The sequence below is a fragment of the Oncorhynchus tshawytscha genome, linkage group LG29 (genome assembly GCF_018296145.1).
Source record: "Oncorhynchus tshawytscha isolate Ot180627B linkage group LG29, Otsh_v2.0, whole genome shotgun sequence".
Taxonomy (NCBI): domain Eukaryota; kingdom Metazoa; phylum Chordata; class Actinopteri; order Salmoniformes; family Salmonidae; genus Oncorhynchus; species Oncorhynchus tshawytscha.
Genome location: NC_056457.1, coordinates 14,971,527 through 14,986,038, shown reverse-complemented (window position 1 = coordinate 14,986,038; position 14,512 = coordinate 14,971,527). Strand labels below are relative to the sequence as shown.

Here is a 14,512-nt window from a genome sequence, read left to right as displayed (position 1 = left end):
CTCTCTCTCTCTCTCTCTCTCTGTCTCTCTGTCTCTCTCTCTGTCTCTCTCTCTCTCTCTCTCTGTCTCTCTGTCTCTCTGTCTCTCTTTCTCTCTCTCTGTGTCTCTCCTTCTTGCTCTCTGCCTATCTGTCTCTTTATCTTGCTCTCTGTCTCTCTCTCTGCCTATATGTCTCTATCTCTCTCTCTGTCTCTCTCTCTTGCTCTCTGCCTATCTGTCTCTCTCTCTGTCTCCCTCTCTGTCTCGCTCTCTTGTTCTCTGCCTATCTGTCTCTGTCTCTCTCTCTCTCGCTCTCTGCCTATCTGTCTCTATCTCGCTCTCTGTCTCTCTCTCTGCCTATATGTCTCTATCTCTCTCTCTGCCTCTCTCTCGCTCTCTGCCTATTTGTCTCTCTCTCTCTCTCTCTCTCTCTCTCTCTTGCTCTCTCTCTGCTCTCTCTCTGTCTCTCTCTTGTTCTCTGCCTATCTGTCTCTTTATCTCTCTGTCTCTCTCTTGCTCTCTGCCTATCTGTCTCTGTCTCTCTGTCTCTGTCTCTCTCTCCTGTCTCTCTGTCTTGCTCTCTCTCTTAGTCGCTCTGTCTCTCTCTGTCTCTCTGTCTCTGTCTCTCTCTCTGTCTCTCTCTCTTGCTCTCTGCCTAGCTGTCTCTCTCTCTCTCTCTCTCTCTCTCTCTCTGTCTCTGTCTCTGTCTCTCTGTCTCTGTCTCTCTGTCTCTCTCTCTGTCTCTCTCTCTTGCTCTCTGCCTATCTGTCTCTCTGTCTCCCTCTCTGTCTCTCTCTCTGTCTCCCTCTCTGTCTCTCTCTCTTGTTCTCTGCCTATCTCTCTCTCTCTCTCTCTCTCTCTCTCTGTCTCTCTCTCTCTCTCTCTCTCTCTTGCTCTCTGCCTATCTGTCTCTGTCTCTGTCTCTGCTCTCTGCCTATCTGTCTCTGTCTCTGTCTCTGTCTCTGTCTCTCTCTCTCTCTCTCTTGCTCTCTGCCCATCTGTCTCTTTCTCTCTCTCTCTCTCTGTCTCTATCTGTCTCTCTCTCTCTCTCTCTCTTGCTCTCTGCCTATCTGTCTCTTTCTCTCTCTCTCTCTCTCTCTCTCTCTGTCTCTATCTGTCTCTTTCTTGCTCTCTGCCTATCTGCCTCTTTCTCTCTCTCTTTCTGTCTTTCTGTCTCTCTCTCAATTTCAATTCAATTAAATTTGCTTTATTGGCATGACGTAACAATTATTTTGGATATTTACAATATAAAAATGAGAATCAAAATGGTCAACGGGACAACAATAACCAAGTGTCAAAATAACCATACATTCAACAATAACAATAAGCATACAGTGGAGTACATGTGTAGGTTGATTGGTCTGTCAGACACTGTCCCTCAACTTATGGCAGGCAGCAATGTAGTGCGCTGCCAACCCACAGCTCTCTGCATCCTCCCCCAACAGGACGGGTGGCCTACTCTCATCAGAGAGGTCTTCGAAACCTTGAATAAGGGTTTCAAATTTGGGGAAATAACACTCTCTAATTATTTTATATTTTTGACATTTTGTCAGGAAATGCAGCTCTCTCTCTCTTTCTGTCTCTTTCTGAGGTTGTGGAGTTCGTCTGCTTCTGTTATTCTTTCTCTATCTCTCTCTCATTCTGTCTCTCTCACTCTCTTTCTGTCTCTCTCTTTCTCTCTCTCTGGGTGTTGTGGAGTCTCTCCATGTTACTGTACATCTCTGGATGGCTAAAGGAAGGGGAATCATTTTGTCATGTCAGTGTCAGACGCTGGCTAGGAGTGAAGTGATAACTCCATGATTGTGGAGGGGATGGGGCTTCCGCATGGCATCAGGAGGGCGTCCCCCCTCTCCCATCTCTCTCTGTGTTTTTAGTAAAAGCAGTCAGTTTTTCCCAGTGCTGGGGTGCATCCCAAATGGCACCCTATTCCCTATATAGTGCACTATTTTCTGACCAGAGCCCTATGGACCCTGGTCAAAAGTAATACACTGCATAGGGAATAGGGTGCCATTTGGTATGCACTCCCCTGCTCTGTGTCAATGTCCTGCCAGCTAGCTTAGTCCAAAGGGCATTGGGAATTCATGGTGTGGGTTCATGTTGACCAGGGTGTTTCAGCGGCTGTCAGAAAGATGGGTAAATAAATGCTTGGCATGGTACTCAGACGTCAAATGGCTTGTCTTGTTGAGTTAGACAGAGGTGTTAAATTACCCACGAGTTGAGGCTGAGGTGTTTACGGGATTGGGAGACGAGTAGACGAGCATGTTGTTATTTCAGACCCAAGTGGACCCTATAAATTAAAACCACTGTGGCAGGCAGTGGACACACACAGGCGAGCACGCATACTGTAACGCACGCACACACGCACACACACACACACACACACACACACACACACACACACACACACACACACACACACACACACACACACACACACACACACACACACACACACACACACACACAGAGACACACACACAGAGACACACACACACAGAGACACACACACACACACACAGAGAGACACACACACACACACACACACACACACACACAGAGAGACACAGAGAGACACAGAGAGACACACACTAGCCAGATCCCATTGTGTAGACTTGTGGACAGTGGTAGTGATTTGGATGGCAGTCCTCCTGTGTACAGTTCACTGGGCAGTCACCAGTCACAGTGGGTAGTAGAGGGTCAATAGACGGTGAGAAGTTCAGGGAACATCTCTCTGTGTGTACAGTTCACACACAAGGGCAATGCCAGTGCATCGTCAAATTCTGTTGACTCGACCATGTATTCACTACCAGGAACTTTCCGTCTCCATTTGTAACGCTCTGAGTTGGGACTCGGGATGTGATGCCCAAGTTTTTCACTCCCGCCCTCCGCTTCTCCAGCTTTTTCAAGCTTGCCTCTCACTCCATGACAGACTGACGGCCCCCATTCAGTGTCCCTTCAAGCTGAACTTCCTAAAGAAACTCCTCAAGGAGCTGTGGTCTTCATGGGAATGTTTTTTTTCTCTCTCTCTCTCAAGTTGCCATAACTATTAGCTAAGCATGACTTTAACCAGTGGCACGTTAGCATGGCACCATTGCACACTGTCAGCCCTGCCAGGAGCCCTGTCAGGTCAAAGTGAACCTAGGGTTAGCGGGGATTTCCCTGAAATGGTGTAAATCAGATTTAACGTGATTCATCTTGGAGCTATTAATGGTTTTATAGCTGACTTTAATGACTTACTGGCTGGAGGGAGGGAGAGGCTGGTAGATTGCACGCACATGGCATTACCATGGTATTATCGTCATACTCTACTCCAAACCACCATGACTCTGACCTGAGTTACCCTCCAGCAGTCTCAAATGACACCTTATTCCCTATACGGCGCACTACTTTTTACCAGGGTCCATAGGACACTTGTTAGAAGTAGTGCACGATCTAGGGAATAATGTTTCCATTTTTGTACCACAGGGCGCATACGTAGGCTAGTTAAAGTGACGGGAAGGTAGTGAACACTCTGACGTGAACTTCCCAGTAGAGTTTCTCCGGCTTAGTTTTAGACATATGGGATTACTGGGTCCGTGGTCGTGACATACCGCTGCTAATGTCGTCAAGGTAATGAATGGTAATAGGCATACTGCAACACAGCACACTGTCTAAGAGGGGATACATACCTCTTCCCCTTTCAGCTCTGCTGAAGCCTTGGAGGACGAGGCCTCTAGGAAACAGCCTTAGAGAGAGGACACATTATAACCAACGCCAGGTCCTATTGCATCTGACCACAGAGCATTGGGCTGAATTTCTGGTTGTGTTTCCCCAACGGTTCGCCACTTTTGGTGGATACCCAGCAGGTGATCTGCTGCGTGTGGCTGTTCACGGCTGACGTTAGTTTTTTAAAATGTTATTTAATCTTTTATTTGACTAGGCGAGTCATTTAAGAACAAATTCTTATTTACAATGACGGCCAAACCCGGACTACGCTGGGCCAGTTGTGCACCTGGATTCGAACCAGGGTGTCTGTAGTGACGCCTCTAGCACTGAGATGCAGTGTCTTATACTGCTGTGCCACTCGTTCCCTCTCTTAAACCAGCCATCCTCAGCCCCAGCCCTTAACCTATCCGCAGCCTGACCCAGAGACCCTGTTAGCGTTACCCCGGGGAGAGAGGGTCTGCCTGGGGTGTAAAGCGTGAGGAGAACCAGGTGTCCTTCCTATCTCCTACCCCCTCTCCCTCTTTGTTCCACCCTAGGGTTAGTGCACTGCAGTTAGGTTGAGGCTCCTAGCGAGGCCCCCACCTGACCCGACCGGCCCCAAGCCCATTGCTCCACAGTCTTGCCTGATCTGTACATTCCTCCTTTCTTTTGAGAGAGAGAGAGGGGGTGTGTGTGTGAGAGAGAGAGGGGGTGTGTGTGTGAGAAAGAGAGGGGGTGTGTGTGTGAGAGAGAGGGGGGTGTGAGAGAGAGAGAGGGGGTGTGTGTGTGAGAGAGAGGGGGGTGAGAGAGAGAGAGAGAGGGGGTGTGTGTGTGAGAGAGAGAGAGAGAGAGAGAGGGGTGGTATGTGAGAGAGAGAGAGATTGAGGGATAAAGTGAGAGAGAGGAAAGGGAGAGGGGGAGAGAGAGGGGGAGACTTCAGTGTTGTCATAACACCGCGCCGGCTGAGACCACTGACCTCCTCTCACCATCAAGTGTTAGTGTCAACACCGGTGTCATAGTCAATACTGTCCCCCGGCTCACAGGACCACTCATGAGGCAACCGCTTACACACACACACACACACACACACACACACACACACACACACACACACACACACACACACACACACACACACACACACACACACACACACACACACACACACACACACACACACACACACACACGCGCGCACACACACACACACACATGCAGAGCTCACATGCACACACACACTGCAAACACACACAGGCGAGTAGCCAGCTGCTAACTCAGTGGATTGCTACTGGATTGGGAGTTAGGAGGAATTTGGAGAGCAGAATAGTGGCTTCTCCGTGTCTAAAGTTTTGTGTAGATCTGGGCTGCTCTGGTTGAAGTAGCACCTTATTTAGGGAAGAGGGGGGGCCAGCCCTGGATGGCCAGCCCTGGATGGGGGACATTTGGGGGACAGCCCTGGATGGGGGACAGCCCTGGATGGGGACAGCCCTGGATGGGGGACAGCCCTGGATGGGAACAGCCCTGGATGGGGACAGCCCTGGATGGGGACAGCCCTGGATGGGGGACAGCCCTGGTTGGGGGACAGCCCTGGATGGGGACAGTCCTGGATGGGGACAGCCCTGAATGGGGGACAGCCCTGGATGGGGACAGCCCTGGATGGGGGACAGCCCTGGATGGGGACAGCCCTGGATGGGGGACAGCCCTGGATGGGAACAGCCCTGGATGGGGGACAGCCCTGGATGGGGACAGCCCTGGATGGGGACAGCCCTGGATGGGGACAGCCCTGGATGGGGACAGCCCTGGATGGGGGACAGCCCTGGATGGGGACAGCCCTGGATGGGGACAGCCCTGGATGGGGACAGCCCTGGATGGGGACAGCCCTGGATGGGGGACAGCCCTGGATGGGGACAGCCCTGGATGGAGGACAGCCCTGGATAGGTAAAAACTAAAAGGCATTAAATAACATGTAAAAGACAGCAGCCATGTTACTTTGACCTGCTGTTAAAGGACCATGACATTGGAAAATAAGAGACTTTGAACTTTTGAGTCAGGCTTCCCGGATGCAGATTATGCCAATTCCTAGACGATGAAGCACTTTCTATGGATCGTCTCCATTAAACACGATCTGAAGTCCAGGACTAAAGAAATCACCCCTTGTAACCTAACCTGTACAATACAAACCTATTTGTCCACACAATGAGTATTTAATACTACGTTTCCCCCTGTTGCAGGACTATTTCACGGACCTGATCACCAACGACAGTATCAACTTCTTCCGGATGTCCAAGAAGGTTTACCCTCACCGGCCAGTGATGATGGTCCTCAGCCACGCTGCCCCCCATGGCCCAGAGGACTCAGCCCCACAGTACTCAGAGATGTTCCCCAACGCATCGCAACACATGTGAGTCAGACACACTATGCACGGACACACACATGCGCGCAGAGATACGTGCACACACACACAGACAGATGCATGGATTCACACACAAACACAAACAGTGTATTTGCTGCAATGGGGAATTTTCCCTAAGTCTGAAGTGCTGTGGTTTATGATTGGCAGCCATTATCCTCCACATATTTTCTAAACATTATTACAGTTCTGTGTACTCCAAGACGGTGTCCTTAATGGCACCCTATTCCCTACATATACAGTGCACTTATTTTGACCATAATCCCATTGGACCTAGTCAAAAGAAGTGCACTACATAGGGAATAGGGTGCCATGTGGGATACAGACCCTTCCCCTGGTCGTTAGATGATGACAGGCTGCTGAAACGCTCCTCTGGCAAACCCTTCTGACTGGCAGCGGGAAACTGATGTGATTTATCGTCTAAGAATAGTCAGGGAACGTATCTTCCTGGGAGAGGACACTGAGCTCCCAGGCCAAGCCCACCGTAGTGGAGCTCTCATCCAGGAGCATCAGAACAGTGGCAGCCCTCCGATCATAGAAATAGAATCATGATAGAATTTTGATTCTATTCCTATGGTTCCGAACAGGGCTAAGCTAGACCTCTCCATTGGAGCTAACCCAGCGTCCTCCCTCCCAATCTCCCTGCTCTATATCCCTCCTCAGCTCTGTGCTGCTCTCCTGGAAGTTGTGTCCTGAGGCTAGAAGACAGGGTGGGAGACCAGAGTCAGGTTTAGGCAGTTTGTGCTCTCTTTTTGTCCTTCACTCTCCTGCCCTTCATTCATGATCTCTCGCTCTCCCACTCTCCATTTCTCTTTCTTGTTCTCTATATCACACTCTCTGTCCCTCTCTCTCCTCTTCCTACTCACCCCGCTCTTCTCCCTTCCTCACCCTCTCTCCCTTCATCCCTACCTCTCCCTTTCCCCTCCCTCTCTCCCTTCCCCCTATCCCTTCCCTCTCTCTCCCTCCCTCTCTGCCTCTCTCGCTTCCTGCTTTTTCATTCCCTGGGACATCCTGACCCTGTCTATATCAATCAGCCCCTTCTCCCCATGGCTGTAGGGATGTGAGGAATGCATTGTATGTTCTGGAGCAGGCAGGCCTTTGTGACATTATTCATGTATTTTTAGCACAAGCCTCCAGGCTTGGGAGGGGGGTTGAGGGTCCAAGAGTTGGTGGTGAGGGGGGTCGGAGGTGAGGCAGGAGGGGTGTGGCTGGGGGTACTAGGCCCCCGGATGTGTGAGTGGGTAGAGGTAGGGAAAGAGTGGGGGGATATTGGGGGAGGGTTTTAGGCCTCTTGGGTGGGGGGTCATAGGGGGTTTCCAAGGTTACCATGTGTGTGGTGAGCACCAGGGTCAGTGTAGTGGGAAGAGGAACAGGTGCCAGGCATGGTCTGATGTGGGTCACATGTCTTCATGGGCATTGGTGCACCATTGATGGTTCCCCTACCCAGAGATTGTGAGTAGCATCAAACCAGCCTTTTTCCAAGTAGAGCACTAGGTTGCAGGCTTAACGTCTTACTTATGGAAGTTCCCCTCTCCTCTGATTGAGTTGTGGTAACTCTTGCCCTCCTCCCCTTCCCTCCTCAGACCTCCATTGTGTTCTTCACCCACCCAGCCAGGAGGTCTAATAAGCCCCACAAAGAGGCTTGTCTCTGGGCACAGGGCCACCGGGGGCTGGGGTCTAGGCTGGGCACCTCTGAGGGAACCAGGAATGTTGGGGTCAGGGGAATGAGCCCAGCTCATATCAGGAGAGGCCTATAGGACACATACACCTGTCACACTATACCTTTATACGTCAAGGTTCTCAGGGTCAGTGTCTGGCTGCTTCCCAAATGATACCTTATGGGCCCTGGTCAAAAGTAGTGCGCTATATAGGAAATATGGTGCCATTTTGGACACAGAATACATCTAGCCAGGGTTCTAAAGGGTATTAGTTTGGGATTACCTCTCTGGCTCTCAGGGTTAGTGTTCAGCTTAGACTACAACCACACCACACAATTTAAAGTGCTATACATTCAGCTTGGGATAGAGCAAGGGGTTAAGGCCCTTAGTTTAAGGTTATTTTCACCCTACAGCTAAATGTTCAGCTTTGTCTTGTTCAGACACCACACAATACCGAGGTGTAGCTAGCTCATAGTCGGAATATGTTTAGACATCTACTGCCAGTCAAAGTGTATTAGTACACCCTAACAAGTACTTAAAGAAATAAAACCACTTCTTGTGGTTTTCTGTGAGGGTTTGTCAGGTTCCTAATTCACGTCCCAGGGCTCCTGAGTGGCGCAGCGGTCTAAGGCACTGCATGAGGCATCCCTACAGTCCCTGGTTCGAATCCAGGCTGTATCACATCCAGTCATGATTGGGAGTCCCATAGGGCGGCGCACAATTGGCGCACAATTGGCCCAGCGTCGTCCGGGTCTGGCCAGGGTAGGCTATCACTGTAAATAACTATTTGTTCTTAACTGACTTGCCTAGTTAAATTAAGTTTAATAAAAAATCTAATAAAAAATCCAGTTGTTCCTATTCCCAGGGTGCGTCCTAAATGGCACACTATCCCCTATGGGCCTTCGTCAAAAGTAGTGCATCACATAGGGAATAGGGTGTGATTTGTGATGCAGAGAGGGAGAGCTACACCTTGGGTCAGGAATGTTAATGACGTTAACATCAAACCGTTCCCTCAAACTACAGACGCCCGTTTTTGATTTACGACAGACAGGGTTTAGCTGTTTAACTGCTTTACTGTGCAACCTTCTAACAGCTAAATGCACTAAGGATTTGCAGCATCAGGGAATGTCGTGTGAAATATCCTTGTCTGAACTACCTGATGTCTGTGGAACGTTCCTCGTCAGCATCTAAACCAAAAGCCAGCACCACAGTAGACCGGTGTACTGAACCTGTCTCTATAGACCTCTTCACAGCTACCAGCAACGACACACACACATCTGTACCAGCCAATGCCACAGTTGATGTCTCTTTACACCTCCACATCTACCAACAACTCTCTCTCTCTCTCTCTCTCTGTTTATCCACGTCTTGTCTTCACAGTCCAGGGCTTGTAACCAACTTGACTTGTGGGCCCAGAATCCAACACGGCTATTATTTTCTTAAGCATGTGCCAACCCTCAAATGACTCCTCTGAGCCAAGAGGTCTGTCGACTCAGTGTGAGAGGAGGGGGGGAGAGAATTTTTCTTAGTAAACATCTTGGTTATTGATGCTTGTCAAACAGAGCAGACAGCAGGGTAGAACCCACAGACACCTGTGGCCCAAAAATGGCACCATATTCCCTACATAATGTAGTAGTACACTACTGTACGTAGGGAGTAGGGTGCCATTTGGGAAACAGCCATTGACACCTGCAGATGGCTGAGAAATGACAGACAGGTGGTTGCTGACTACTACTGCTGAAACCTTAAAGGGTTACACGTACACACACACACACACACACACACACACACACGCACGCACGCACACACGCACGCACGCACGCACACACACACACACACACACAAATGGTTTCTTTATGGCTAGTTGGTATTCGGATGACTCTTGCATGTTTTGCTTCTCTTGCCTCCTCGATTTGCAGGACTGTTAGTGAGGGTTGAACAGACCCACTGTGTTTGTTCTGTATTTCATAGCCTCTGCATTGCAAGGTCTAGGTCCTCATAGGGAGAATTTGGTGTGCATCTCAAGCAATGGTGACCGGTGGTACTTTACCATGAGCCCATCCTCTACATTTAAAAGCTGGAACAGAATAAAATGGAATGTTATCAAACACATCAAGCTTCACTCCAGCCATTATTATGAGTCGTCCCCTTCACCAACCTCCTCTTTGTCATCCAAACTGATGTACGGAGAACAGAATGGATAAAAACAAGATCTTTAAGTAACTGTTTTGTGTTTCCTCTCCTCTCCGCAGCACCCCCAGTTATAACTACGCCCCAAACATGGATAAACACTGGATCATGCAGTACACCGGCCCCATGAGGCCCATCCACATGGAGTTCACTAACTTCCTACACAGGAAGAGACTACAGACGCTCATGTCAGTGGACGACTCTGTTCAGAAGGCAAGACAATCTGTTTCTAGCTACACTTTCTAGTTTTAATTTGTGTTGGGAGGGAGATACTGTGCAAAGCTGTCATCAAGGCAAAGGGTGGGCTACTTTGACTGAATCTCAAATATAAAATATATTTTGATTTATTTAACACTTTTTTGGTTACTACATGATTCCATATGTGTCATTTCATAGTTTTGATGTTTTTACTATTATTCTACAACAAAGAAAATAGTAACAAATCATGAAAAACCCTGGAATGAGTAGATGTGTCCAAACTGTTGACCGGTACTGTATGTGCAGTAGTAATAAGCTCATGAGGTGTGAGTTTGTCTATTTGTCTCTTCGTGTCTATTCCTTGCTCACACACACACGACTGTGTTTTCCCCAGGTATATGAGATGTTGGTAGAGAGTGGAGAGCTGGACAACACCTATGTAATCTATACTGCTGACCATGGCTATCACATCGGTCAGTTCGGACTGGTAAAGGGGAAGTCAATGCCCTATGACTTTGACATCCGAGTACCCTTCTTCCTCAGAGGGCCCAACGTCGAGCCTGGAGCAGTGTAAGTAAGCCTCGTCCAAGCCAGACCTGGCCGTAGTGAGGCTGCTTGATGTACAAGTACACCCCCTGAACAGGACGCTAGTCTGTTCCAGAGCTTTACCCCCGATCTTTCTCCTTAAAGGACAAATCCACTCGAAAAACTATCTTACCATAACCAACAACAATGCCAAATTACACTGAAAATGGAACTCAATGCCACTTTGTTTGGCACTCAGCATTAAACGGTAACTCCACTCAAAAACGTGGTCTTTTTTTTCATTCGCCCTCTGTTGATACAGTCCCAAAATGTTTTGCACGTCAGCAGTCATGTTTTCAAGATATTGGACTTTCAAGAGCAAAGTGTCACAACATTTGGTATTGTTGTTGATTATGGTGTTGGTGTGGTTGATTATGGTGTTGGTGTGGTTGTTTGTGTGGTTGTTTATGGTGTTGTTGGTGTTGGTGAGGTTGTTGGTTATGGTGATGGTGTTTATGGTGTCGTTGTTTATGGTGTTGGTGTGGTTGTTTATGGTGTTGGTGTTTATGGTGGTGTTGTTTATGGTGTCTATGTTGTTGTTTATGGTGTTGGTGTGGTTGTTTATGGTGTTGTTGTTTATGGTGTTGGTGTGGTTGTTTATGGTGTTGTTGGTGTTGTTGGTTATGGTGATGGTGTTTATGGTGTCGTTGTTTATGGTGTTGGTGTGGTTGTTTATGGTGTTGGTGTTTATGGTGGTGTTGTTTATGGTGTCTATGTTGTTGTTTATGGTGTTGGTGTGGTTGTTTATGGTGTTGTTGTTTATGGTGTTGGTGTGGTTGTTTATGGTGTTGTTGGTGGTGTTATTGGTGATGGTGTTTATGGTGTCGTTGTTGTTGTTTATGGTGTTGGTGTGGTTGTTTATGACATTGGTGTTGGTGTTTATGGTGGTGTTGTTCATGGTGTCTATGTTGTTGTTTATGGTGTTGGTGTGGTTGTTTATGGTGTTGGTGTTGTTGTTTATGGTGTTGGTGTGGTTGTTTATGGTGTTGGTGTTGTTGTTTATGGTGTTGGTGTGGTTGTTTATGGTGTTGGTGTGGTTGTTTATGACATTGGTGTTGGTGTTTATGGTGGTGTTGTTCATGGTGTCTATGTTGTTGTTTATGGTGTTGGTGTGGTTGTTTATGGTGTCTATGTTGTTGTTTATGTTGGTGTTATTTATGGTGTTTGTTTCTCCACAGGAACACTCAACTGGTGTTGAACATTGACCTGGCTCCCACTATCCTACACATCGCTGGGCTGGACACTCCTCCAGACATGGATGGGAAGTCCATCCTCCAACTACTAGAGCATGAGAAAACTGGCAACAGGTACACATGGACACATATTTGTATTATATTTTCTTATTCATATCTTTATCAACAGGTACACATGGACTGCCACCCGAATTTCACCATGATGTCCCCTAAGGACAAAGTTTGTATTTTTATACAAGAGAAACTTATAATATGTCTTTTTATATGGGTGAAATCTGCCCCCCCAAAAAGCTAATTGGACAATCTTTGCACATTCATGGAATCTTAAAGGGACAGTCTGGGATTGGTACATCCACTTTGTGGTTTGAATGCCAGATTCCCCTTAAAGTTTTTAGCACTATGGCAAGGAAAAAGAAAGTATACAGAACACACAGAACAAATTTCAGTTTGTTATCGCTTCTCCACAAAACCTCAGCAATACTAGAATCATCTTGTGTAATAACTTACTCTGTCTGGCTGTACACTGAAGACCAACATAGCTCATGGTGTGTGTTCCAAATGGCACTCTATTCCCTATATAGTGTGCTACACGGTAACCCTGTAGTGCACTAAATAAAAGTAGTGCACTAAATAAGAAATAGGTTGCCATTTGGGATGCACACATTGGTAAGTCCACAGGCAGACCCATGTGAATTACACAAACTAAAGTGGATTTTGTTTTTCCAGATTCAAACCCAATCGGAAACCCAAAGTCTGGAGGGACACATTCCTAGTGGAGAGAGGGTAAACTGATGTCCTTTCTTCCTATCCCCTCCACGCACGCACCCACACCCACACCACCCACACCCACACACACACACACACACACACACACACACACACACACACACACACACACACACACACACACACACACGCACACACACAAATGAATGCACATATACACACACAAAGTCATGCATGCACGCAAAAAGCACACACAACACCACAGATCCAAGTCAGCAGTTAGTACAGAAATGTGTGACACCAATTGTACATTTCGTTGAATCCCAAACGTGTCAGGCAGCGGACGAGCATTCACACAGTCTTCGTCCCAAATAGCACCCTATTCCCTATATAGTGCACTTCCTTTGACCAGGGCCCATAAGGTTACCCAGAGGTGTGTGAATGCTCGTCGTCACAGTGAACCAGACATTCTTTCCACTTATTTACTACACATACTGTACATACACACGCAATTCCAGGCCACAGTGTGTTGGGAAGACCGTGAGGGAGAAGGTTGGGAATATCATTTTTAGCATTGTTTGATCTATGCTAGGATCTATATACGCCTGCCTGGTGCATCGAGACAGTTTTCACAGGCAGGAGTTGGCACACAGTGCTTTAAAGGGACATCTTTGTCTGTCAGCCTGCTCTTTTGGGCCTGTATTTCAAATGTGGGAGACCGAGGCTGTGACCCAAATAGAACCTTACTCCCTATATAATGCACTACTTTTGACTAGAGCGCCATAGGGACAGCAATAGAAAACGTGATCACAGCCAAGCCCAGGCCCAGGCCCCTGTGCTGTGTGTCAGTAAGACTCAGAAGCCCTGGTCAAAATGTGTTCCCTACATAGGGAATACCATTTGGGACATATACATTGCCTTTGTCCTCCTTGTGTGGGGCCTGTGATGCAAGTGTTTAAGGCTGGGAAGAGGGACAGCGTCTGTGTCTCAAATTGCACCCTATTTCCTATATAGTGCACTATATAGGGAATAGAGTGCCATTTTGGAGGCAGACGGTAACCTGGAGTTGTCCCTGTCTGTCTGTGTGTCCTTGCTCTGGCTGATGGGAGGGGAGCCAGCCGGATACAAGCTTGGCAGAGCAGCGGAGTTATACATGCACAACGTTGACGTGGGCTGTGGTGTTCGACATCGTCTGATGATACCTGAGGAAGGACAGGAAGTCTCATACGACACACACGCACAGGACGTGTTGCTGCCACTGTGTGTAAAGAAGCATTCGTGAGGAAGCACGCCAGTCGTGAGAGAAACCAAGGCCTGGAGCACAGAGTCGGAATAGGACCTGGTGTGTTTCTATAGGCGTTGTCTGTATCTGTGAACACTCTGAGCTGTGGTAATGCCAGGGGCACACTGAAGGAAACCTCCCAGCTCTGAGACATGTAGCAGGAGAGAAACCTTTGTGCCGTTTGGGATGCAACCCCTCACGCTGAAGATTATCTAAAGCCATTCCCTCCGGCTCATTCCCTGTTCCCTGCCATAAAGTGCTTGAAATGATAGTGTTATTGAGCAATACCTACTTCCTATACCTTCATATTTCTATGTACAGAAACCTGTTGATAGTGAGGTATTTACAACTGTCCTCGGCTGTAATTTTAGCTTTAACTACGGTCTAAGCTAGCGGACGGCAGCTACATCTACACTAACGCTACTTTGTGTCCTCCGAGTGCCAGGAAAGCCAGCCCGGGCATCTGGCCCAGCCCAGCTTCACACCACCACTCACCCTACCTATCTCTACCCAGCCCAGCTTCACACCACCACTCACCCTACCCATCTCTACCCAGCCCAGCTTCACACCACCACTCACCCTACCCATCTCTACCCAGCCCAGCTTC

General features: G+C 48.1%; 1 protein-coding gene across 4 annotated transcripts in view; it reads left to right on the top strand.

Moving 5' to 3' along the window:
- sulf1 (sulfatase 1) overlaps positions 1-14,512 on the top strand; it is an 84,514-nt gene that overhangs the window by 43,548 nt on the left and 26,454 nt on the right. For 3 of the 4 annotated variants that reach the window (XM_024413095.2, XM_024413094.1, XM_024413096.2), the window contains exons 5-9: positions 5,895-6,064; positions 9,984-10,134; positions 10,514-10,689; positions 11,883-12,011; positions 12,624-12,680. In XM_024413095.2, coding sequence (XP_024268863.1) covers positions 5,895-6,064; positions 9,984-10,134; positions 10,514-10,689; positions 11,883-12,011; positions 12,624-12,680 — 683 coding nt within the window. Of the gene's footprint in view, positions 1-5,502; positions 5,602-5,894; positions 6,065-9,983; positions 10,135-10,513; positions 10,690-11,882; positions 12,012-12,623; positions 12,681-14,512 lie in introns of those variants that run through there. The other variant, XM_042308660.1, reaches the window with a different exon arrangement.